At 53.5% G+C, this 26,525-nt stretch overlaps 1 protein-coding gene across 5 annotated transcripts; it reads right to left on the bottom strand.

The window, feature by feature from the left end:
- Positions 1 to 631: 631 nt before the first annotated feature.
- On the bottom strand, positions 632 to 26,525 carry HMGXB4 (HMG-box containing 4). Of its 5 annotated transcripts, none has more exons than XM_029079109.2 (11): positions 26,437 to 26,525; positions 19,764 to 19,860; positions 18,964 to 19,112; positions 18,560 to 18,638; positions 16,617 to 17,647; positions 10,867 to 10,948; positions 9,757 to 9,821; positions 7,505 to 7,610; positions 6,334 to 6,503; positions 4,595 to 4,717; positions 632 to 2,892 (listed from the first exon to the last, which is right to left on the bottom strand). In XM_029079109.2, exons 2-11 carry the CDS (start codon positions 19,792 to 19,794, stop codon positions 2,848 to 2,850), a joined length of 1,881 nt encoding a protein of 626 aa, XP_028934942.1. In that variant the 5' UTR covers positions 19,795 to 19,860; positions 26,437 to 26,525; the 3' UTR covers positions 632 to 2,847. The 5 variants fall into 5 exon arrangements, with proteins under 5 accessions (XP_028934942.1, XP_028934943.1, XP_028934946.1 ...); XM_029079110.2 differs by having other exon boundaries at positions 6,334 to 6,491; XM_029079113.2 differs by lacking the exon at positions 19,764 to 19,860.

Raw genomic sequence — 26,525 nt, 5'->3', positions numbered from 1 at the left:
TTGGGAGTCAGAGATCACGGGTTCGACTCCCGGCCCTGCCGCTTGTCAGATGGGTGACTGTGGGCGAGTCACTTCACTGGGCCTCAGTTCCCTCATCTGTAAAATGGGGATTAAGACTGTGAGCCTCACGTGGGACAACCTGATGACCCTGTATCCACCCCAGCGCTTAGAACAGTGCTCTGCACATAGTAAGCGCTTAACAAATACCAACATTATTATTACCATATGCCCCTTTACCCGTGCTTAAAAACGAGACTTCTGTCTGAATCCTGAAGATCTCATTCATTCAGTCGTATTTATTGAGCGCTTACTGCGTGCAGAGCGCTGTACTAAGCGCTTGGAAAGTACAGTTCAGCAATAAAGCTCATTGTGGGCACCTAGTAAGCGCTTCACAGATAGCATTAATTATTATTATCCTCCTCATGCTTACGAGGAGCTTACTGCCTACAGGCTTTCTCTGTCGGGGAGTGGGGGGCGGTTCTCTCAACACCACTAGAGCCGGTGGGTTTCGGACCCGGGAAAGGAGAAAATGAGAAAAATGTGCCCGGCCCTGCCCCTCTGCAGGATTTTGAAGGCAACCGAGGCAGAATCCCAGCAGCGGGGAACTGAGAGATGAGACCCACTCCAAATGTTAGAAATGTCGGTTTTTTTCCTTTTTAATATATAAGTACAAAATTTTAGTTCTTTATACAACAGCAATGGAATCCGAACCAAACCACTAGGATTTATTTAAAAAAGAAAACCAAAATAAAAGGATATAAAAACAGTACGTAGGTCTCCGTCCCAAGCTTCCTCTCTAGCGGTACCAAATGCCACACGGTACAGATTATTATACAAACGTGTACAAATTTTAAATACAAATCCATAGGGGTTGGTTTAAAAACAGAACTTCCTCGCCCCAATATTTCACTAGTATAAGGATGGCAAAGTTAGAATTGACCTTTTCCTGTTTCCTAGATCCAGGCTCGAAGCTTCCAGTTCCCTCCGTAATGCGCTCTGAGGAGCCAGAATCGAGGCACATTCACCGTTTCAGAATCGAATCACCCAGAAATCAGGCCACGATTTGTGTTTCTCCTGCCTCGCTTTCCCCCCAACTTTTCCACCTCAGCCCATCTCCAAGAGCACCGCTGTGCACAGGAAGGGGTTCGAAGTAGGATAAAGCTAATCCTTCCCCACGGACGGGGTCCTGTCAGAGAGCAGAGCTGTCCCTCAGACTCAAACCGAACCAGATCTCCGCTGCCTTCTCTCCTCCCGGAAAGGAAATCTCCGGCTGGGGGACGGCGCGAAGGCTTCAACCTCTTTTCGTTTCCGTCTCCCTACGTCGCTCTCGGCCGGGACGTCCTCCGTGAGGCGGCACGACGCCGGCCGCTCTCCAGGCGCTCGGGCCAGTGCTCCGCACGCAGCGAACGCTCAATAAATACGACCGAATGAATGAAAATGACCTGACCTCGGAAGAGCCGACGCCCGGGGTGTGAGAATCCCAGAGCACGCTGGAGGGCGGGGGGGTGACGGCCGGGGAAGAGACGGGAGGGAGAACGGCCGTTCGATTCTTATCTTCCACGCGCTGTTGCTAGTGGAGGTTTTTGCTTTTAAATTATATATACAGAAATTTACAGGATAAATTAAAACCCAACAGATTAAGAGTTAAATACATATATTTAAAAAAAAAAAAAAAAAGAAATCAGACACGCACCCACATAGAAACCCTACATGAAAATCAAGTGCTTTCCTGCAACTCACGTGAGAGGGGAGGGCGGAAGACCACCTGGCGGCAGGAGGCCGGATCAGATGAACCGGAGACAGCTGTCTTCCGCTGCCAATGAGCAGCTCAGCTCGCCACTTGGAGGAATCAGGGGCTACTCTTGTTATTATTATTATTTTTCCCACCCTGCCGATGGAAGGTAAGTCGGCTCGGCCGCCACGTGGGTTTTCGCTGTTCTTCGTTGGTGGAACGCGACAGCGGCAGAATGCGGAGACCTCCGTCCGGACGCGGCGTCAAGTGGGGTCGGAAGAGCCCGTTGGGTGTTGGGGTGTAGTGCCAGACACGGGGCCGGGGGTGGGAAAACCTGAAGGTTTTCCTTGCGGGGGGCTGCAAGAACATCCCCCGCCCCGGGCTACAGGAGAAGGGACGGGCCCAGATTAGTCGGCCTGGAGCCCAAGGCTTCTGCCGACGTGGCATCTCCTCCCGCGAGGGGTGGATCCGCCTGAAGCTGCGGTGGGCAGGGCTCGCCCTCCCCGGGGCACCTGCCTCTAGAAGGGTCCGCCCCCCTCGCCACCCCCGGGCCCGCGAAGCATCGGAATGGGGTCCCTCGACGGACGGGACACAGAAAAGGTTGCCGGGTCCCGCCCGCCCAGTCCCGCGGTGGTGATCTCAAGCTCGACAGCTCGGAATCCCCAGTCCCTCCTCGCTCCCTTCCGGCCCGTTACACTTCGGACTTTATGAAAGATAAGGCAAATGGTCATCGATGAGTCTGGTGGTAAATACCGGTTCAGAAAAGGTTGGGGGGCTTCGGCCGCCCGGAACGACCCTCCCCTCCGTCGCCTCCCCGGCCCCGAACGTGTAGTTACTTCGATTTTTAAGGCAGATTTATCCACCCCAGGAAAAACAACAACCGACAACAACAAAACCCCACCTCCGGGCCTCCGGTCGAGAATTCCGGACGGAAGCGTGGCGATTCTTCATAAAATTATTAAAAGTAAAATAGTTACAATCCTATGTATATATTATATACATTTTGTAAAAATTTTAAAAACCTACATCCGGAGCCCCAGGAGAGCACCCGGAATAGTCCATATGTACACGAGCCGGCCAAGAGGAAGGTGTCTGTCCAGTGGGGGCCTTAGCTGTCAGAGTCCAGGCATGATGTACGCGATATTATCTAGTGTATTTGACTGCAAAACAAGAACAGAGACAATCAATATCCTCTTTCTGCGGCAGAACCTCGCCCCGTGTACTCTGGGGAGAGGGTTGAAGGGAGGGAAAGAGAAGCAAGTCAAGCCAAAGTGGGGCACAGCACAGGCCTGGGAGTCGGACGGACCTGGGTTCTAATCCCAGCTCCGCCACGCGTCTGCGGTGTGACCCTGGGCAAGTCACTTCACTTCTCTGGGCCTCACTTACTCATCTGTTAAGTACGGATTAAGACTGCGAGCCCTACGGGGACTGCGTCCAACCTGATTAGTTTGTATCTACCCCGGTGCTCTGTAAAATGCCCGGCACATAGTAAGCGCTTAACAAATAGGATGAAACCCCCACCCCCAAAAAACCTTTTAAAGCAGGGAGCTGAGACACAGTATTTGGTCTGGTCATTTCCATTATCGGCCAACATACAGAGCAGTATTGCTGCCAAAGAAAACTGCCACGCAGTTGGCATTCTAGGGGAACCGTACACCTTAATCCCCCAAAAGGATAATTATCCCCGAATCGTGGTCAATAGTACCTACTGAGCGCTTACTACGTGGACGGCACTGTACTAGCACGGGGGAGTACGAGCGCTTGGGAGAGTACCACACAACAGAGTTGGCAGACGCTTTCCCTGCCCACGGCGAATAAACTTAAAAAACCCAGAGCTGAAACTTAAGGCAAAAATAAAACTGACACCCAAACTACAACTCCAAGATGATGGGTTCTTGGCTCGGGAAGGGATCTCGGGAGTCGATGTCAACTACATTCTTGGCTTTTAACTGAAGAGTTGATCCAGAACATACGACCTGGGAATCGTGTGGAAGAGGAGAGAAACTCAACAGAACGAAAAGCCTTGCTTTGCCACTATATAAATCTCCGGTTCCTTTGCGTCGGGAATATCGACGCCGGGAACGGCCGTGGCAAGAAGAAAAAGAGAGAGCTGGTAAAGGCTGGCGGTCGTAATGCTGACTGGAGAATAGCCATCAAAATGATTAGGGAGAGGAGACACCTTCTGGTCACGAGCAGATCGAAAAGAGGAGGACCGAAGACGAGACCGCTTTACGAGTGGTATCTGTTAAGCGCTTACTACGTCCCAGGCACCGTGCTAAGCACCGAGGTAGATACGAGACAATCGGGTCGGACGTAACGAAGGGAACGGACCGGTCAAACTCAAATTGTTGCCCTTCAAATCCCACAAGACCTAGGTTGGAGGGCACTTGAACAGTGGCTTCAAGGGCCCTTGGAGTTGCCACTGTTAATAACAACAACAATAATAATTATGGTATTTGTTAAGCGCTTACTTATGTGCCAGATACTATATGAAGCGCTGGGGTGGATACAAACCAATTGAGTGGGACACAGTCCCCGTCCCACGTGGGGCTCACAATCTCAGTCCCCATTTTACGGATGAGGGAACTGAGGAGCAGAGAAGTGGTGTGACTTGCCCTAGGTCACGCAGCAGACGAGCGGCGGAGCCGGGATGAGAACCCATGACCTCCTGACTCGCAGGCCCGTGCTCTATCCACTAGGCCACACCGCTTCCGTCTCTTCTGTTGGTGACAGAAGGCTACGTTCGACGGATCAGAGTTTGATCCCGTCCTACATGGCTGACATTCTCCTAGACTGACGAGGCCGAATGATCCTGAATTATTTCCAGATCCGCCCCGGACCCGTTAGGCACGTTCGACTCACCAGGACTTGCTTGGGGCAACCGTTCAACTCAGGCAGCTGGGTGGTCAGACACGCTAAGGGCCCGAGGGCACAGATAATGGAGTCCAAGAGCACCGACAGACTCCCGGACACAGCCACCATCCCCTGAAAGGAAGGAAAAAAACCCAAACACATTTACAGAAAGATAATAATGATAATAATAATGTCGGTATTTGTTAAGCGCTTACTATGTGCCGAGCACTGTTCTAAGCGCTGGGGTAGACAAAGGGGAATCAGGTTGTCCCACGTGGGGCTCACAGTCTTAATCCTCATTTTACAGATGAGGTAACTGAGGCTCAGAGAAGTGAAGTGACTCGCCCACGGTCGCACAGCCGACAAGTGGCCGAGCCGGGATTCGAACCCATGACCTTTGACTCCAAAGCCCGTGCTCTTTCCACTGAGCCACGAGACTATAAACTCCAGTTGCTTCCAAATTTCTTCTGTCTACAGATTTTCTGACTTGCTTCCACAATTCTTTAAACCCGGTGGGGGGGGGGGGGGGGGGTGTCTCAATCCAACCGTTAATCACTGACAATGGCGGGAGCAGACGTGAATGGTGTAATCAGCGCCATTAATTTGTAGCTCGTATTACGGGACTGGCATGTGCCAGGTCCTCAAAGCCACTTCCAGTAATAATTATAACAACGACGTCAGTATTTGTTAAGCGCTTACTATGTGCCGAGCACCCTTCTAAGTGCTGGGGTAGATAGATGGTAATGAGGTTGCCCCACGTGAGGCTCACCGTCTCCGCCCCCATTTTACAGATGAGGTAACTGAGTCCCCGAGAAGTCAAGCGACTTGCCCTAAGTCACACAGCTGACAGGTGGCGGAGCCGGGGTTAGAACCCGTGACCCCCGACTCCTAAGCCCGGGCTCTTTCCGCTGAGCCACGCTGCTTCTCGCAGCAGCCATGGCGGCATCTGGTGAGCAAGGCGCTTTATTAGCCTCTTACACGCTAACAGGGGAGACCGAAATTAAAATATTTACAACCAGAGCAGGCAGAGTATCCCTACGTGGGGCTGCGTCCGGCCTGCTTTATCCTGTAGCTACTCCGGTGCTTAGCAGGGGGCCCGGCACACGGTAAAGGCTACACAATAATAATAATTTAAAAAAGGGAGGACGGCTGGAAAGATCAGGATGTCGAGGACATATCTCTGGATACACTTAATGGCGCACAAAAAGGCTGCCCTCGGGTTACCGTACTTGCTGTTTATAGTGCCCGGCCCTCTTTCCTCTTTCGCCTCGTCGCCTCTCTGCCCATATGAAGCTTCGGCTTGGAGAGGGCTCCCTCCTTCCTGAGGGCAGAGGACCCTGCGGTTCTCTCCTCGGGAACCGATTCCCGGTTTTCAACCGGGGCGCCCGAGGTTCGGCTCTAGGGTGTCCTTAAAATGCGGCCTCTGCCCTCCTGGCTTTGCCATTTTCAGCTCTCCTGGGAGCCGCCGCCGGCCCTCTCGCCGTACGCCACCCGACACGGCCGCCCTCGGGCGAGCCCGAGCTTCTTAGGCTCGGGAGGCCGCCTCGGTTCTCGAACCTCACCGGCCGTGAGCCCGCCTAGCCGGAAGGGTCCGCCGGGCCCGGCTCCAGTGACGAGTCGGTTCCGACTTCAGAGGAGCGGGCCGCCGTCAGGGCCGTCGGGGAAACCTTCCTTCTCGGGGACGACGGGCTGGCTGAGGCGGCAGATCCCGCTCCGACCCACAGGCCGCCCCCGACCACTCTACCCACCTCGGTTTCCTGGAGGCGGTGGCCGATGAGGCTGAGGGATTCCCCCAGCAGCTGAAGATGTGCCGCTACATCGATCGGCTCCGTCTCGGGGACTTTGGCTGGCGAGGAAGAGAAGACCACGGTGCTGGCCGGGGACTTCTTGTGGGGAGACAATACTCCTACGGGAGAGGCTGAGGTCACACGGAGAGAGAGAGACACGCAACTTGAGAACAACGCGCTGCCGTGGGACCGCTCACCCCGTTACACCCTACTCTCCCAAATGCTTAGTTCAGGGCTCCGCACGCAGTCGGCGCTCAGTGAATACAGCTGAATGAGCCAGCGATTTTCCAAGATCACTCATTTCTATTAACGTGGGTCGCCCCCCTAAATAATAATAATGTTGGTATTTGTTAAGCGCTTACTATGCGCAGAGGACTGCTCTAAGCGCCGGGGGAGATACAGGGTCATCAGGTTGTCCCACGTGAGGCTCACAGTCAATCCCCATTTTACAGATGAGGTCACTGAGGCCCAGAGAAGTGAAGTGACTCGCCCACAGTCACACAGCTGACAGTGGCAGAGCGGGGATTCGAACTCATGACCTCTGACTCCCAAGCCCGTGCTCTTTCCACTGAGCCCCGCTGCTTCTCTATCTCGTTGTGAGAAGGGACCGCGTCGGCCAATTCTGTTACACTGCGCTCTCCCGGGCGCCTAGTCCAGTGTTCTGCACACAGCAGGTGCTCAATAAATACCACCGATCCGTCATCTTTCTAGTCTTTAATCCTCAGGGGGGGTTAGGGGTGAAGTCAGAGCAGCACGGTGTAGTGGGTGGAGCCCGGGCCTGGGAGTCAGAGGGTCATGGGTTCTAATCCCGGCTCCGCCACTTGTCTGCTGAGTAACCTTGGGTAAATCACTTCCCTTCATCTGTAAAACGGGGATTGAGAGCGTGAGCCCCACGTGGGACAGGGACGGTGTCCGACCCGATTTACCTGGATCCACCCCAGCGCTTAATACAGTGCCTGGCACATGGTAAGCGCTTAATGAGTACCACAACTATTTTTCTTCTTACTATTATTATTAGCATTTAAGGACTCAAAGTTCAATGCTCCCAGAAGGCCTGCTTTCCATTTTCTGGTTCAGAGGCAACTCGAGTCTCGGGGAGTCACCAGCCCAAGAAGCGGGCTGGAATCCTTACCTTTCGCTTTCACGGAGCCCTCCGGGCCAGCTGCTTTCCGCTTCACGGTTGTGGCTTCTGCTTTGTTCTGCTTGTGTTGCAGATACTGGGCTTTCTGCTTCCAAACCTATGCAAAAGCCAGGAGAAAGAGAATCGGTACGCCAGAGATGGCGTCAAAGGAGCCAAGGAAATAACGCCGCGGCTTTGGAAGGCCCAAGTCGAGACTGTCCTGCCGGGGTGGGCTGGCGGAAGGCAAAGCCTTGAGGGTCCCTGCCTGGGGAACCTGCCCCTCCCCCACTGCCCCTCGGGGCTCCAGGGGCACCTACGATCCTCAAACCTCCATTCTGCATGGCATGCAGATTCTCTGAGCCACGGGCCAGCACACTGTCAGCGGTCAAAGAACATGGCCTAAAAAATATTTTTTGTCAACTCTCAACTTTGTAACTGTACTTTAGAAATCGCCTAGATCGTGAGCCCGGGGGTGGGGCAGGAATTGCGTCCGATCTGTAAACTCATCATGGGCAGAAATCGTGTCTGCTCATTCCGCTGTACTCTCTCAAGCGCTCAGTATGACAATAGAGGATAGAGCCCGGGCCCGAGAGTTGGAAGGTCGTGGGTTCTAATCCCGGCTCCGCCACTTGGCTCCTGTGTGACCACGGGCAAGTCACTTCACTTCCCTTTGCCTCAGCTCCCTCGTCTGTAAAATACGATTAAGATCGTGAGCTCCGTATTGGGTCCAACCTGCTTAGCTTCTATCTATCCATTCTCGGTACACAGTCGGTGCTTAAAAGATACCCCAATTATTATTAGTAGTAGTAGCAGTAAGCGCTCAGTAAATACCATTGATCTGGTTATCTTATTTGGCTACCTGTTACGCCGTTAACGCACTGTGGGCCGGCAATGTGTCTGACCAACTCTGCTGAACTGTACTCTCCCAAGTGCTCAGTTCAGAGCGCTGTACAAATTAAGTGCTCAATGAATACGACTGATTGATCTACCCAAGGTTTAGTACAGTGCGCGACAGCTGCTCAAGGCTTAATAAATTCCACTTTAGTACCAGTATTACCTAGCCTAGTGATGGACACCCTTATACTATGTTTGCTGATAATGATAATAATGATGATGGCCTTTGTTAAGCGCTATGTGCCAAGCACCGTTCTGAGCACTGGGGTAGATATAAGGTAATCAGGTTGTCCCAGGTGGGGCTCACAGAGAGGCACAGTGAAGTGGCTTGCCTAAGGTCACCCAACAAAGTGTCGGAGTCGGGATTAGAATCCACGTCCTCTGACTCCCAAGCCCGGGCTCTTTCCACTGAGCCACGCTGCCGCTCTCGAATGGTCACGATCAGCAGTCTCGCTACTGAAGAAATGGCTTCTAATTTGCACTTCACCCCTGCGGTTGAGTTCAGCCGGCCAAGCTGATCTAGTAACTTCACCTTGTTCTTGACTTTATCTGTTCCCCTCATTCAGTGCTATTCCTCTGACTCGAACTCTCCCCGGCACCCCAAATTCTGACGACACATCCCAACCCTCCCCGTATTCAGAGCCTTCCGGATAGCCCACTTCCTCCACCATTCCATCCCCAATTAATTCCCACCATCTTAAGATCCGTAACCCCTCGGCCACCTCTAGCGGTTCTAGTCTTATACCCGCTCTCGGTACTTATGCTTATACGTCGATCAGTTGTACGCTCAATTATAAATTCTGATTATTCTGTTTGTAAATACTTTTATGCCTGCCATGTCTCTCTTATTATATATGAGCTCCTTGTGGGCCAGGAATGTATCACTTGCTTGTTCATCAGAGCAATAACAACTGTGGTATTTGTTAGGCACTTACTATATACCCAAGCACTACACTGCCTGCTGAAGTGGACGCAAGTTAATCAGGTCGGATGGCGTCCCTATCCTACACGGGTCTCAGGTAGTTGATCCCCAATTTACAGAGGAGGTCAAGGAGGCACAGAAGTGATTTGCCCAAGGTCACACTGCTAGGCCAGTGGCAGAACAAGGATTAGAACCCAGGTCCTCTGACTCCCAGGCCTGTGCTTTTTTCACTAGATCACTTTGTACCTTCCAAGAGTTTAGTGCAGTGTACTGCACCCAACGGGTGCTCAATAAATGCTATTATTACTATTCCTTCTAATATCACCGCTTCCGCCCGCTCACTTCAGACTCTGGACCGGGGGACTATTCTCAATCTTTTCCCAGGGCCCAGGTTGGGTTTTGCAGGTGAAACATCACCAAGTTATTTAGCTTGGAGGGATGTACTTACCAGTTTGTCCTTCTCTGGTAGCTGCTTCCACACTTCAGCCAATTTTTTGCTAAGTTCCCCAAAATCTAGCAAGGCAAAACAACCAAATAATAGTAATGATCACACACCCCCCCCCGCCCTTCCATCCACCAGAGTTTGGTTAAATATTCCTGAAGGTGGAGGCCAAATACAAGTTTTGTCCACAGAACTGGAATTGGTTTTGAGGGTTCCTAACATCACGAGCTCCTCTTGGCTTTCAGAGGGTGGAGGAGGCAGAAACTGGAAAAGGGCCTGTCTGATTCCTGGATAAGGTCAGGTGTCCCTCTTCCTCCCTCCCTCCTTTAAATATCTGCTTCTAAAAGCGGTGGATTCCGAAGCAAACCCACGCCGGTGGGAAACAACAAGCCACGAGCCGCCGGCGGGGCACGGGACCGTGCCGGTTCCAGCAGATAGCGTCCTTTGAGCAAATTTAGGTCTTCTCTCTTCCCTGACTCAAAAGCGTCACCGCAAGTACACGGAGACGGTGGCACCGTGCGTACGGCTGTAGAAAGATACTGAAAAACATCTCGCCCCGGTCAAAGAGCGGACCTTGACTCGGGCTGCCTGTTTACACGTCGGTAGAAGCGTGGCGGGTGTGATGCGAGCCATCGCCATTATAACTCCGGCACCACTGGAAATCGTAAACAAGCTACACCAAAGGGCTGATGATGACAGACGACCCAATTTAGGGAGCAGATGAGCCGTCTACGGCGACGCACACACCCTCATAAAAGTTTCTATGCCGGATTTCTACGGCTGCATCTCTACTTAATGCTTTCCCCTCAAGAAATTCAGATGTACAAATATTAACCTAGAGAATTACAGGGAGTTAATGGATGCCGAGCGTTTTCTTCTGGTGACAATTTAGACAGGGGAAATGAGGCAGGAAAGTGAAGCGGCGGGAGCCACTGAAGCGGAGGGAGCTGGAAATAGAATCTTATGAGTGTTCTCCTAATGAGATCGTCCTTTCTTTCATCCACTAGCTAGCTTCATTTTAGAGGAGAAAAGACAAGGAGAAAGTGGCTCAAGACTTGGTTTCACTGCACGGCTCAATGGCTAAGACGAGAAGGAGGAGACGAGGCATTTTCTCACCTATTCCTGGATGCTCGGCAACAATTGTGACCCGGTACTCTTTACAGAACACCTGGTAGGCCGACATGTTCTTCTTTTTCGGCTACTCTCCCGGGAAAAGAAAAAGAGGATGGGATTTAGTAATTCCACCGAGGATCCGGTCGCAGGAGACACAGACGGAAGGACGCCTGTATCGCTCTCCAAGGGGAAAGATATTGAAAAGGAGCTTCCGCTCAACATTCTTGAGGCGGATAACCCATCCACCGAAGATGCCCGACTGCCAAAAACTGTGGCCGGAAACCAGGCGTTATACTTTTGCATTATGGCAGTTGGCCCACTTGATCCTCATCCTCAAATTATATAGCAAGGTGCCCCCTCCCCTCCCTCAATTGTAAAATCCCCACCCCCAACCATTAATGGTTTATGTCACAGTACGGAACCACGATCCCTCATAAAAAATGGTATCTCTGTTGATGGCTTTGCCCCTTGAGAAACGTACACCCCAAAAGCTGTGAATACCTACAGAAATTCACGTGAATGGTTCCGGGAAAAACAAACAAACTGTAAAGTACGGAGTTACGTTGTGTTCATCATTAATTGAAGGGCAAGAGAGAGACAACTATAAACAGTTTCTGCTTCGAAAAGTTATCCTGTACATGGGTGAAATAGGAACTCAACGATAGACACCAAGTGTCTGAATCGTGTGATTTTTTTTTCTCCAGGTGGCTGTTTTTGCCCATAAAGCATTACTTTGGAACTCGGCACCCGGCCGGCCCATTGGAATGCCTACGGATACGGACTTGGGAGCTCGCGATTAACCAGGGCGGTATTTACAAGCTTCCGTTTCAAGGCGGCGGATGTTCCGACCCACCGGCCCCCAGCTCACACCCCTCGCTCCTCCCCATCCCTCAACCCAGTGTAGTCTGCCCCCCCGGCCTCCACCTCTAGCTCGCACCGTTCGTTCCCTCACCCGACGGTCCCCTACACTGGAAGCTCACTGTGGGTCGGGAACATCTATACCAACCCGGTTGTACCGTACTCTCCCTAGTGCTTAATTCAGTGCTCTGCACATAGTAAGCGCTCACAAATATCATTAATGATGACAACTCCCCATCTGCTGGTCCCGGCTCTTCCCCTCTTCAAAGCTTTCCTAAAATCTCTCTCCCTCCACCAAGTCTTCCCTGAGGTATTCCCCGAACCTCATGTCTTATCAACCCACCAGCTGTTCCCTAGCACGTATGAATCATTTACACACAGCCTCCACACACTTGTGTCAGTATTCCATTATTTATCTCATCCTCACGTATTCCTTCTACTCCCTAGATCGATCAACTGTATTGACGGAGCACTTACTGTGAGCAAAGCACTGTACTAAGCGCCTGGGACAGTACAACACAACAGAGTTGGCAGACCCGTTCCCTGCCCACAACGAGCTTAATCTAGAAGATGCTCCTTTTTCTTTATACCGTCAATCGTATTTCTCAGCGCTTACTGGGTGCAGAGCACCGTGCTACGTGCTTGGGAGCGTACGATATAATAAACAGATACATTCCTCCTCCCGCCTGAAAAGATTCTGCACGCCTGTCGCCTCCGTAAGCTTCTCGGGGTTAGGAAAGGTGTCTTTTGCTTCCCTTGGACTTTCACAGGTGCACCGAGGCCCACAGATACCATTATTTTCGCTATTACAACTCCCCTCCGCCAAACTCCCCATTGCCCCCACGCGTTCACACACTCGTGGAGGTAACGGGTGTTTCTCCCACCGAGACGGCACAGTGTACGCTTCCCCTCCCGAACCACAGTGACCCCACAGCGTTTGCAGCACCGACAGTTTTTGTCATACGCGGGTAGCACTTGAGATGTGCTACTAGCAATAATCAGGTAGAAAACAGGAGGAGGAAAATAAAGCCGTCGGAGACAAGGGGCAAGACAACATGAGAAGCGGCGTGGCTCAGTGGAAAGAGAGCCCGGGCCTGGGAGTACAGAGCTCACGGGTTCGAATCCCGGCTCTGCCACTTGTCAGCTGGGTGACTGTGGGCAAGTCACTTCACATCTCGGTGCCTCAGTTCCCTCATCTGTCAAATGGGGATTAACTGTGAGCCTCAGGTGGGACAACCTGATTACCCTGTATCTGCCCCAGCGCTTAGAACAGTGCTCTGCACATAGTAAGCACTTTACAAATACCAACATTATTATTATTCCCAGGGTCTCAGTTCCCTCATCTGCAAAATGGGGATTCCGTACCTGTTCTCCCTCCTCCTTAGACTCTGAGCCCCATGTGGGGCCTAATGCAGCAGAGAAGCAGTGTGGCTCAGCGGAAAGAGCCCAGACTTGGGAGTCAGAGGTCATGGGTTCTAATCCCAGCTCCGCCGCTTGCCAGCTGTGTGACTTTGGGCAAGTCACTTCACTTCTCTGGGCCTCAGTTCCCTCATCTGTAAAATGGGGAATAAAAATGTGATCCCCACGTGGGACGACCTGATCACCATGTATCCCCCCAGCGCTTAGAACAGTGCTTTGCACATAGTAAGCGCTTAACAAATACCACCATTATTATTATTATGATTGATGGTTTTGTATCTACCCCAGCGCTTAGTGAAGTGCTTGGCATATAGAAAGCGCTTAATAAATACCACACTTATTCAGATGAAAAAAAAAATGTCTCCTTTGGGTTGAAGCTGCTCCCCGTTTAGATATATTACTGACACGTGCTACAGCAACCTCGGCTCTGCGGAGGTGACTTCGCCAGGGACCCCAAGCCCTTCCTCTTCTTATTTGCCCCCTTCTCCTCCTCCTTCTCCCTTGTTTTTTCCCCTTCTACACACTTAAATCTGGAACTGTGGCATGTTCTCATGGCCAAAATTCGCTTTCGAAAGTGGTCCGTACTTGGAGATCTTTTTAAACTTCAGGGAGAGGTTTTTTGTTTATTTCACCTCCACGTGTAAGGCGCTCTGCTTTGCTTTCTCCTGCACTAACGCCTGGGTTCAGACCCAAGAGGGTTAAGGCGCACCACAACGTAAACCGGTTCGCACCATAGGCAAGCGAAAACAGCTACTGGGCTTTTCAATGTTAATCTTCAACAACCTTCCTGGATTCCAACCTCTGCCTGCAAGAGCCCATTTTCAACAGGTTGCGGATGAAAGGTATTACGAGAGCAAACCACATCCAACAGGTAAGGGGGGCCGAGTAGTTCGATTTCCTCGGAAATGGAAGCGAACCGGCGCCCATTCTCTTAGGGATGAGACAATGATCCTATCCTCTCCAGAATAAGATGGTCGGATAACCGGACCGTCAAGGGGATGAAGAGGAGCTGAAAGACACAAAATCAGACTTTACGTGCACCTTGTCCCCCGGGCAGGCCATCTCAGAATGCTTTTCTTGGCAGCGAGAGAAAGCGCAGACAGCCGATCCCACATGAGTAGCTATGACCACGAAGGAAGCACGAGAACACTTCCAGGAAAAGCCAGGAACTGTGAGACAGGGCACTTCCTTGCCCTGAAGACTGAGTGGGATTCCCCAGAGCCCTGAACGGGACCTCGTGTTAACACCGTCACCGCTGTTTCCTTAGGACACTGCCGCGCTCCGGAGACCGTTTCACCAGATGCAAAATGGGTGCAAACCGCTATTTACCTCCCAGACCTGCACGGGATAATGGAAATTCTACACATAAATTCGAGAGGTGGCTCCCCAAATGAGATTAGAATAGGGCAAATGCTCAATCAGCTTAGAGCAGTGCTTGGCACATATTAAGTGCTTAACGAGTACCGTTTTCTCAGATATCACCGCTACCTGTAAATTACAGGTGTTTAAAAAAAAAAAAAAAAGGATCAAAGGGTATTTTGGGAAAGTGTCCTGTTGGACTACGGCTACCTCAGTAGCCGCAGGACTCGGACCACCGGCCGGCCGGGCTCCTCCCGACGGGAGGGCGGCAGGTCCGGGCTGGGCGACGGCGAGAGGAGTCCGGGAACGAGCACGGCTCCCTCCCTCCGCGCGGCTTCTCCGTCTCCCGCCCCTCTTCCGCCTCAGCCGTCGCTGGGGCCAGCGGGAGGAGGGGAAGGCAGAGCAGAGGTTTCTACGGATCGTCATTCGGTCAAGTCCAAACGAAATACGAAACAAAAACCCACCAAACACACATTTCGGCAGCAGCCCTGGTTTTTGTTTTGATCTTTTTTTTCCCAATGAAATTCTAAAGTACTGCAAGATTTCCCCAAGTGTCACTGCACTCCCTCTTCGCCGCTCAAGATAGGCAAAAACCGACAAACCGTCCAACCGACAGGCAGAATGATGGCTAAGCATAACTTCTCCACCTGTATTTGACAAACCCTATGCGGAAAACTGATATCCTCACCTCTTAATTCAGGAATGAAGTTTTTGGGTCGTGTTTTTGAGTTGTTGCTTTGTGGTATTCTGAATTATAGTTTGTTTTTTTTTTTTAAAAAAAGGGTCACTTTACTGGGGATAACCACTGAAGCTCCCTAGTCCCTCCACCTCCATTCTCCCCCGACCGCCCGCCGGCTTTGCGAGCCACCCAGACGTGAGGCCTGGGACGACGCAGTCAGGACAGACCCTGAGCCAGTATTTCATTTTCTGAAAAAACCAAAGGCCAAATATTTTTACTCCGATTTGTAAAGGCAGGAAAGAAGGGACCGGAAAAGCCCCATTGCCAGCTGAGGATATCAGGTCCTTCAGTAGAAAATGCTGATGGGAGCGTCTCGGTGAAGATACCGTTCCCTTCCCGGACGGTGGGGACCCCCATTTACTTATTCCGATCTTTCCCAGATGAACACCCAACCTTCTCTCCGCGGACCTCATACAAACAACCTGCCAGAGGGCAGAGGACAGTGGATTTTACTCCCTTGGGAGAGTCCGGTCAATCGGTCGTATTTACCGAGCCCTTACTGCGTGCGGAGCACTGTACTGAGCGCTCGGGAGAGTACGATAGACTATAACAGACCCATTCCCTGCCCACAACGAGCTTACACTCCCAGTGACTCTCTTGGAGCAAAAGCTTCAGGAGGAACGAGAGCCAAAGAGGGGAGAGAGAACACCGCCCCGCTAACGATAAACACCACATTACAGCTGCGCCTGTGGACCGCACGGCGGACCTCTGGGCCCCCGCATTGGCCTTTCCGGACATTTGCGTGCCCGCTTCACCTACGGTGGCACCTTCTTTGCGGCGCTTAGAACAGTGCTCGGCACACAGTAAGCGCTTAACGAATACCGTCATCATTATATACAGGACATCTGTAGGTAGCCAGCCCCCCATAGCCTCTGCCGCTCGATGGGTAACACTATCATTATTGTTATTATTATTATTTAGGCATTTGCCGGGTGCTCACTGTGGGTCGGGGACTATAGCCCGGCACAGCGGCTACAGCCCGGGCCTGGGAGTCAAAAGGTCATGGGTTCTATTCCCGGCTCTGCCACTTCTCCGCTGCGTGGCCCCGGCCAAGTCACTTCCCTTCCCTGGGCCTCAGTTACCTCATCTGTAAAATGGGGATTAAGACTGTGAGCCTTATACAGGACAAGGGACTGTGTCCAACGCGATTTGCTTGTACCCACCCCAGGGCTTAGCACAGTGCCTGGCGCATAGTAAGCATTTAAATACTATTATCGTCACTAAACCCCGGAGTAAATAGCTCTCTGAGAGTGTCCACTTTATATAGGAAGGCCTTAGTGGGGTAGTTCCCATTCTGCATTCAATCTGCCGAGTCTTTTCCTTGAAATTTCCAGCAACTCAACCGAAGGGGACAACCCTGCTCGATTCCGCTCTTTACCTTTTCGATTTTTTCGGTCTTCTCTTTCTCCCGCTCTTCTTTCTTCTTCTTCTTCTCACTCTGTCCGTCTGGATGGAAGACCGGCGGCGGGGGGGGAGGAGGAGGAGGAGGGGGAGGGGGAGGGGAAGAAGGAGGAGGAGGTGCGGCGAGGGGGTAGGAGGGGGTGCTGGGGGGGGGCCTGGGGGCCACGGTGACTTCGTCGCCCGCCGATCCCCCGGAGGAGACCCCTGCACTTCTTTTGGACTTGGAGTGCCTCCTCTCCTTGTGCTTCTCCTTGTCCTTCTTCTTCTTGCTCTTCTTGGACTTCTTCTTCTTCTTGATCTCGCGGTACGAGTCGTCAATGACTAGCTCCCCGGCCTCGAGCTCCCCGCCCGAGGAGGAGGCCGACTCCGGGCCCGGTTCCAGGCCGGAGAGCTCGTAGTCGGCCCCGTGCCGTTCCGAGAAGAGGGAGGCGTCCGCCCTGAAGTCTTCGGGGGCGGGATGGGGAGGCGGGTGTGGGTCCGAGACCGACCTGTGCTTCTTCCGGGTGGTCTTCAGAAAGCTCTGCAGTTCGTGGCCCAGGAGGAAAGCGCCTTGCTCGTCCCGCGCCGACTTCTTGGAGGATTTTTTGGCGGCGCCTTGGGCGGGAGGGTAGGGAAAGGCCTCGTCGTCGGCTGCGCCGCCTCCCTTCTCCTTGGGCGACAGGATGAGCTTCATCTTCAAGCCGTCCGGCTCCCGCAAGGTCAGCGTCTCCGTGTTCACGTACAGCGGCTTCATTTTTTTGGACTTGTGGTAGCCGCCGCCGTCGTCTAGGGAGAGCTCTCCGCTGCTTCCGCTGCCTTTCTTCCTGTGGTGCTCCTTCTTGCTTTCCGAGTAGCTCGAGGAACTGAAGGAGGAGAAGGAGGATTTCTCTCCGGTCTTGCGGGAGGGCTTGGAGCCCGTGGCCAGCGGCGAAGTGATGGCCTTCAGCAGGTCCATGGCCGTGTCGGTGGACGGCGGGCTGGAGACCGCCTTTTTCTTTTTCTTCTGTGACGGCTCCAGAGGCGAAAGGTCTGAAAAAAAGTCCAAGAGGAAGGCCGCGGTGAAACGGCGGCGGGAAACTTCCACCACGTTCCCCGTCTCGCCGAAGTCTCCCGACCGGCGAGAGGCAGAGGCCGATGGGGAGGGATGGGAGGGAGGGAAGTCTTCCAGAATGGTCCCAGCATTGAGAGAGAGAGAGAGAGAGAGGGAGGGAAAGAGGGAGGAGGACAGGGGGGAGAGAGAGAGAGCACTGCCGAGGCATTCCCGGCTCAGTAGCACCGCTGCTCCCGAAACCGGGAGCCAGCCTGCCACTGGAGTCGCTTCCACTGATTCTTCACACGGCCACGTAAGGGACCGCACCCAGACGGAGGGCAACGGCTGTGGGGAGTAAGGTGAGTTACGGTTTGGAATTCCGAGTACCGCTTGTCTTTGCGCCCAGGCCACAACCCATTTTGGAGTGAGCGCTCTGACGTACGAATGAATGAAGGAGAAGGGTTAGGCCCTTCAGCCACGTTGGCACCTCAGCGAAGAAAAACCGGCCTCACCCGCGAGACGACGAGCGAGGGACACGTTCCCCTAGGGAGACGAGACCAGGTGCGGGCCGGGGGCTCCAAGGCCTCACACGGCGGAAGGGACCGCCAGACGATCGAGACTGGGCAAAAGAGGAGTGAGTGGTTTGGGGCTGGGGGGAGAGGAGAGGGGAGAAGGAACCTGGTACCTGGTGTTTCAAAATGAAGACCGTTCTTCTATGCTGAATCCTCCAAAAATACCAGCCCTCCACCTCTCTCCTCCTCCACACCGGTTTATCGGCACTCAGAACAAGAACCACTGTCCTGTTAAATAGGCCACCGAGTCAGCAACATCTAGAGCCCTTTCCCCTAACCCGACTCCGACAACCGGGAGGGGAGTCCGCCCCTCCGCTCCGTCGCTCCCCCACCCCTCACCTCCATAGTAGAAGTCATCCGAAGAGTGCTTCCTCTTCTTCTTGTGAGTGTCCGTCCCCAGGAAGAAGAGGTCACTATCCTGCAATCAGAGGAGAGGACAAGCCAATGATAACAGAGCGAGGCGGAACCGCAGACAGGAACCAATCGACTCCGCGTGAACTTCTTCCCCACCGAGAACAAGCTTCGGTTCCCGGTCCTCCGAGGGTCGGAAAACAGAGCAGGCTGGATCCTAACGAGAATAAAAACACTGCCGGAAAAAAACCACAAACTATCACAGAAAGACAAAAACCGAAACCGGGGGCCAAAATGGAAGAACCCCTCCGGCGGCCCGCCGTAACATTTGGAACGGTCTGGTGAAAAGCCCGTCCCCTCTGGCGTTACCCCCAAACTCCGGCACTTCTCACCTTCAACCTCTTCTTGGAGGACGTCCTGACCTGAGCCGCAATCTCCTCTTCTTCCCTCAACAGATCCTTGTAAGAACGCTTCTTCTCGCGTTGGCTTCTGCCTGCTGCCAGACCTGTGTCCTCGAAGCTCCGGTCACCATCAAAACAATCTAGCAGCCGCCGCACATCAAAGAGGAAGAGACAGAGGCGGGGGGGGGGGGGGGGGGGGGGGGGGGGGGAGAAAAAAAAAAAGTCGGGTGAGGAGAAACGTAACCACATCACCACACAAGCACAAAACGCAGCAGGCCTTCCGCCTCAAAACGACAGTTCGTTAGACCAACCGGAACACAGGGATCGGATCCACGGACCCAAGAGTCCAGGCTTCTCAAAGTCTTGGTTGTAGGCAACGGCTCTGCTGGAGGGATTAATGCTTTCCACTGCCACGCTACATCCACTCTGAGGCCAGGTCTCTGCTGGATTTGGCAACGGCCAGGTGAACCGCAGAGGGCGGGCCCAGAAGGAGAGGGGTGAGGAGGCGGTGCTGTCGTTCGGGAGGCCAAGGGCCGACTCCCACACCCAGGCTCTTGCTCGCCGGAGCCGGCGAGGACCAGGAGCGATGCGGGGGCCGAGACGGAGGCCCCCGGTCCCGGGGCCCAGCGAGAGCTGACGGTGGCGTCGAGGCCGGGCCCGGCGGCCTCCGGGCTGGGCTCTGACTATTCCGGAAAAGAGCAGGATATCGTCCCCAGTCCCGGTCTCTCGTAACTCCGTGAGGCTGCGGAGAGTACCCGCTTCGGGAGGCTTCTCCGACTAAGGGGTCATACCTTCTTTCTTCCCGGAGTCATCAAAAGCCATGGCGGTCCCGCAGAGCCTGCGATCGGGTCGGCGTGTCCGCGTTCCTTCCCGTCTGCAGGACCAGGTCTGAGAAACAGAGAATGAAAACCCTCCTGTGAGGTGAGATCACTACGGAGGAGAAGAGACCTTCCGGATGAAAGAGCGTGGCAAGCCGCTGAACCAAAGGAAAGAGGAAAGGGGAGTCTTGCCGTGGCTTCGGGTTTCCCGCCGATCCGGCCTTCAAAGTCTAGGAGGCGCAAAAGGTCCGATCGATCCGGCTTTGAGTTGCAAGTTAAACAGATGGTTCTTGGGCTTCGGAGCCTATATGGGTTTTTTTTGGGGGGGGGGGGGGGCGGGGGAAGGGTGGGAAGAGGTTTCCACAGTAAGAATGTCTGACATACCACAGGGCCGATGGGACTGAGACACGTGAGACACGGTGAAAAGACAAGTCGGCGGGCTCCGAGCGATCGCGGCCGCAACACGACACACCTTGAACGGGTCGACGGGCTACGCGGTTCACACGAGAGCCCCAAGACCTCTTCCGAGATTCTACCGGTGACAGATGGAAGCTACTTTGCTGCCAATTCCAAGCAAAGAGAGGCCGGTACCACGGTAGCGGGAGCCTTTGGGTCGGCATCTCAAAGGATACATCACTGTGGGCCGAGAGGCTAAAAGAATCTGCCCAATCGGCAGAACCGTTTAAGTGGGCGATTTCATTTCCGCGCCGACTGGCTCAACTTCCAACACTGTGGAGCTGTTGGGGATTTATTTTAAGGGCTAAGGAAGGAGGATGTGACTCTAATCTAAGCAGGGCTAAGGAAGGACGATGTGGCTCCATTCTAGCTACAAAGATGAATTTAAATAATATTTGGGACTGGGAAAATTTTCATCCACTAGCAGAATAGGGAAGTTTATCTGATGGATAACAAAAGAAAAGGAGAAAGTATTTTTGCTTGCTAGACAAGAGCAGGCATTTCTTTCACCTTGGAGATCGCTAATAGGAAATCAATACTTGGAGGTGAAGAGATGGGATATGGTGGAAACAGATTTGAGCCTTAACAGATTCGTGGATAGTCCACGAACGGCATATAATTTCACCGAAATCAAAAGGCTGGGTCTTAAATCCTCAGACGCTCTTTGCATCTGACTTGGAGCTTATTAAATTTTGGCATTTATTGAAAAGGGAATTAGTTCACCTTCGCATTTTATACGCAAGATTTAGAAATGCGAGATTCCTTCTCTGAGCAACACTGCTATTTCAAGGGACATTACGGCCAAAGGAGATTTCCAAGAGAATAAGTACGAATCTGGTTAAACAGAAGACTGACATCCAAATGGAGAAGCACAACACGGGATGGAGTTTGAAAAAGCACGGTGGTCCTGCCCGGACAATCGAGACTGAGATGCAAAGTGAAAGTGAAAGGGAAAAGGAATATGTCAGGTCATAATGTAAATTAAAAAAAAAATTATCCACCAGGTGAGAAGAAGAAAATTGATAATGGAGAGTGGTTGGAGGTACATGTGAGGAAAGGGTAAAATGGCAAAGAAATGACTAACAACTACTTTTGTGGGAGACGAAGGGGTTTAGGGGATGGGAAAGAGGAACGTCTAGATTAGCTCTAACAGATACCCCAGGAAATAGTCAAGACACAATTTACCCGAGATTCCCTGCATTCTTGCATCAAGTACTGAACTCTTCAGGCCCAAATCAAATCCCAACGGCCTCTCTTTTCCCTCCACCACATAATGGTTCCACTAGAGGAGTGAAAGGAACGTTTCCTTCCTATATCTCTTTATACATTTTTATTAGAAGAGACGAGCACATTAAATAGCGGCCCCTTTAAAAAGCCCGAGATCTCCAAGGAGAATGCGAATTTGAAAAACTCATGCATCTCTAAGAGAATTCCTCGAAAAGTTCTGCAGGCAGAATGATAAGTTTCGACGCATGCATTGCCAGAAGGAACAGTCTCTGCTCTAAAACAAGGGCCAGCAGAGATTCTGGGAATTATATTCCAGTCTTCACCCTGGTTCCAAGGAATCTAATGTAAAGCCCGGTGAGGTCCAGAGTCAGGCCGCCCCATATGGGCGATGCAAAATATTCCAAAACGGGAAGGAGGAGAATTTCCCAAACCGGCTTCTAAGGTCCTTCCCACAGAACTATGAAAAATGAAACAGAAGACAGGTTGGCCAAAACTCGCCGTGGATTACAAAACCGGTCAGGGGATAGGAACCAACTAATAAGGGCTTGCTCCTCCGAATGAAGGGCAAATATCGGAAACCCGACATGGGTTTGGGGCGAATAGGGAAGAGTGGAAGTACGGAACTCGAAATATTTTAGAAAAACAAGAGGGCAGAAAAAGGGAGGAGGTGGATCTCGAAGAACTGCCGCGTAACCTCTCAGATCCAGTGACGGTTGGAAAGTTTCTGAGATCAGTAAGGCCCAAATATTGGGACAAAGGGTCCGGCTCTGGTTGCCGCCTCAGAGAAAAGAAAGGGAGCCCCAGAAAAAAACTGTATAAAGAATGGTACCGAAGATGGGAACCATGTCAAACCAACGAAGATTACCCTAGGATAAAGGCAAGGGATTTCCCAGAACATTTAGGGAGAAAGGCTTTTCACGTCATCCGTATGAGAAAACGGGGGTCCCTTGATTTATTTAATCTTGATAAATCTGATCGATTAAGGGCTTTTTCCTGATCTTCTAAATTGGCGTATGCGGGTTCCAGTTAGTCTGCTGATTTCCTTGACTGAGGTAAATATCGTAGTTACGTTTAAAGGATGGAATCGTTTTGGAGCGTACTCGTGTCTCTGCGCGTACAAGGTTCAAAATGAGCTCAACATCCAAGTGAGAAATAAAGCAAATCAGCGGCAAAACTGCACGTTTCTTAAGATCTTTCCCCATTTTTCCTGTAGCAGCAGGACCACTTAGTGGAGAGTGTTCCAGTCTCCGTGTTTATTATCTGGAGAACCCAGGCGTCACATCTTAAAAGTTGTTTTCCAAATTCACTTCAAAACCGTTCAGGACTCAGACCATCGATGTCAAGAGCCTCCTCCTCGCCAGGCCCGAACCGGCTGGTCCTAAAAAGCGAGGTTTACGACTCTCGAGCCGGAGTCCGATTTAGGGTTGGGGAATCGAAGCCTCAGAGTCTTCCCAGGTGCCACCGCTTCTTCCTCACACCTTCTTTCCATGAGTTCAGAACGTCAGTCGGGGGACTCGCTTCTTTTCAGCCCCCACCGGCTCAGGAAATGCCGATCTCCGGGGAGCCGATACGTCGGGTGGCGCCTTCTCGTTGCCTCCGTGTTTCTCGGGACCCCGGGGCCGGTGACCGCAAACTCCAGTCGGATCCGCTTCCTTTTCCCGAGAGCCACGCAGCCCCCTGGACCCCCGGCAGCTGTTACGTTTCGCAGCGCCAACGGGATGGGGATGAAATCTTCGGGGGGGGGGGGGGAACGTCTCGGAGAAGCCAAGGGCCGCCTCCTGAAAGCGGTTTCCCAAATTCATTTCGAAATCGTTCACGACTCGGACGACGACGTTAAGAGCCTCCTCCTTGCCAGGCCTGAACCGGGAACCTTTCCTCACGCTACCTCCACGCGGGCGGATCCGGAGACGGGGATTTTTACGGTAACAACGGACACGGAAACCACCTGGGCGGATTCCGATACGCCGTGCCAGATAAAGGGACCGGGTCTTCCATCCCGTTTCGACTCCTCGTGCTCCCAGGGCGGCCGACTCGGCCGCGGGACGGCAGAAACCGGCCCGCCGTCTCGACTCTCGGATCAGATCGACCGCTGAATGAACCCGCACCGACCGGCGAGGGCGACGGAAACCTGACTCTACCACTCTGTGGGATGAAAAACGAAAACAGAACCAAAAAAAAAAAAAAAAAAACCCCAGAGGAAACAATCGACTCCGGGGTGGTAAGTGAAAAGCTCCCGCCTGCGACCGGCACCTCAAGCGTCGTCTTCATCCGGAGGCCACCATCCATCCACCCATCGTGTTTACTGAGCTCTTACTGTGCGCAGAGCACTGTACTAAGCGCTTGGAAAGTACAATTCAGCAATAGAGAGAGACAGTCGCTCCCCGCAGCGGGCTTACAGTCTGGCGGGCAGGGAGCGGGTGAGACAGACATCAAAACGTGCAAACAGGCCCATTCATTCAACTGTATTTCTTGAGCGCTTACTGTGCGCAGGGCACTGTACTAAGCGCTTGGAATGTACAATTCAGCAACAGAGAGAGGCGATCCCCACCCACAGCGGGTTTACAGTCTAGAAGGGGCGGGGGGACAGTCAGCAAAACAAGGAAACAGGCCCATTCATTCAATCATACTTTACTGAGCGCTTACTGCGTGCAGAACACTGTACTAAGCGCTTGGAAAGCACACTTCAGCAATAAAGAGAGACCATCCCTGCCCACAGCAGGCTTACGTTCTAGAAGGGGCGGGGCGACAGACATCAAAACAAGGATATGCGTCCATTCATTCAATCATATTTGCCTGAGTGCTCACTGTGTGCAGAGCACTGTACTAAGCGCTTGGAAAGTACGATGCCGTGTGACTTTGGGCAAGTCACTTCACTTCCCGGTGCCTCGGTTACCTCATCTGTAAAATGGGGATGAAGACTGGGAGCCTCATGTGGGACAACCTGATGACCTCATATCTACCCCAGCGCTTAGAACAATGCTCGGCACATAGTAAGCGCTTAACAAATACCAACATTATTATTATTATTACAATTCAGCGGTAAAGAGAGACCATCCCCGCCCACAGCGGGCTTACAGTCTAGAAGAGGCGGGGCAGACATCAAAACGAGTCAACGGGCCCATTCATTCAATCCTACTTAACCGAGCGCTTCCTGCATGCACAGCACTGTACTAAGCGCTCGGAAAGCACAATTCAGCAACAAATAGAGATAACCCCTGCCCGCACCGGGCTTATAGTCTAGAAAGGGCGGGGGGTGCCGGCAGACAACAGAAGGAGTCAAGGGGCCCATTCATTCAACGGTATCTATTGGGCGCTTACAGGGGCGCAGGGCACTATACCGAGCGCCAGGGAGAGGCCAGTCCAGCACCGACTGGGGTGGGGGGGGGAACGGAACAAGCCTTGCTGAGGAGTTTCCAGGCTCCTGGGGTCCCAGCTGCCCAAAATGAGAAGCAGCGTGGCTCAGTGGAAAGGGCCCGGGCTTGGGAGTCAGAGGTCATGGGTTCGAATCCCGGCTCTGCCACGTGTCGGCTGTGTGACTGTGGGCGAGTCGCTTCCCTTCTCTGGGCCTCAGTGACCTCATCTGTCAAATGGGGATGGGACAACCTGCTGACCCTGCATCGACCCCTGCGCTTAGAACAGTGCTGGGCACATAGCGAGCGCTTAACAATCACCTACATTATTATCATTCTCAGTGTCTCAGTTCCCTCATCTGTCAAATGGAGATGAAAACTGTGAACCCCACGTCGGCCCAGCTGATGACCCTGGAGCTCCCCCAGCGCTTAGCACAGTGCTCTGCACAGGGTAAGCGCTTAACAAATACCAACGTTATTGTTACAAACACCGAATTGTCCATTCTGAGCGCTTAGCACAGTGCTCTGCACAGAGGAAGCGCTTAACAAATACCAACGTCATTATTATTCTCAGTGCCTCAGTTCCCTCATCTGTCAAATGGGGATGAAGACCGTGAGCCTCCCGTGGGGACCACCTGATGACCCTGTATCTCCCCCAGCGCTTAGCACAGCGCTCTGCACATAGGAAGCGCTTACCAAATACCAACATTATTACTGTAAACACCGAATCGTCCATTCTGAGCGCTCAGCACACTGCTCCGCACATAGGAAGCGCTTAACAAACACCGACATTATTATTAGTATTACCAACACGGAATTGACCATTCTGAGCGCTTAGCCCAGTGCTCCGCACACAGGAAGTGTTCAATAAATCCGACTGCAAGACAGACACACACACACACAGAGGCGCGCGGGCGCCCCCTGGCGGCCACCTGGTGGACCCCGCGCGCGGGCGCCCCCTGGCGGCCTCGCCGCTCCGGCCTCTTGGTCGACCCCGCACGAGCGCCCCCTGGCGGCCTCGCCGCTCCGGACCCCCTGGTCGAGCCCACGCGCGGGCGCCCCCTGGCGGCCTCCGGGTCGACCCCACGCGCGGGCGCCCCCTAGCGGCCTCCGGCTCGACCCCGCGCACGGGCGCCCCCTGGCGGCCTCGCCTCTCCGGCCTCTTGGTCGGCCCCGCCTCTCCGTCGGCCCCGCCTCTCCGGCCCCCTGGTTGGACCCCGCGCGCGCGGGCGCCCCCTGGCGGCCTCGCCGACCCGGCCTCCTGGTCGACCCCGCGACCGCGCGGGGCGCCCCCTGGCGGCCTCCCGGTCGACCCCGCGAGCGCGCACGGACGCCCCCTGGCGGCCCCGCCCTCTCCTCCTCCTCCTCCTCCTCCCTTTCTCCCTTTCCCGCCTCGGCCCCTGGAAGGCCTCCAGGGCCCCTCCACCCCCGCCGCGCCCCCTCCCGGCTCCGGCCGCCGCCGTCACGCCAGCCCCCGGCTCGGGCCCGGGCCTAGGCCCCGCCGGCCGCGAGGGCTTCCCGCGGGCCGGGCCGGGGGTCGGGGGGTCGGGGGCGGGCCGGGGGGGGGTTGTCCCGGGGCGCGAGGGGAGGCGGGAGGCTCCGCGGGGCGCTACCTTCAGGGGGCCCGTCCGGGGACCAACGCCGCTCCGCCGCCCGCGCCCGCCATCGGCCAGGGGGGGACGGACACGGGACGCCCGACGCC

The sequence above is a fragment of the Ornithorhynchus anatinus genome, chromosome 14 (assembly GCF_004115215.2).
Source record: "Ornithorhynchus anatinus isolate Pmale09 chromosome 14, mOrnAna1.pri.v4, whole genome shotgun sequence".
NCBI lineage: Eukaryota > Metazoa > Chordata > Mammalia > Monotremata > Ornithorhynchidae > Ornithorhynchus > Ornithorhynchus anatinus.
The sequence above is the reverse complement of the archived record's forward strand: the minus strand, read 5'-3'. Positions and strand labels throughout refer to the sequence as shown.

Coding starts and splice junctions, on each gene's coding strand:
- HMGXB4 (XM_029079109.2), bottom strand. CDS start 19,794: ATGGCTTTTGATGACTCCGGGAAGAAAGAAG. Junction 10,949..16,616: donor AGACCGAAAAAATCGAAAAG/GTAAAGAGCGGA, acceptor CCGGGAGAGTAG/CCGAAAAAGAAGAACATGTC. Junction 7,611..9,756: donor TACCAGAGAAGGACAAACTG/GTAAGTACATCC, acceptor GCTTTTGCATAG/GTTTGGAAGCAGAAAGCCCA.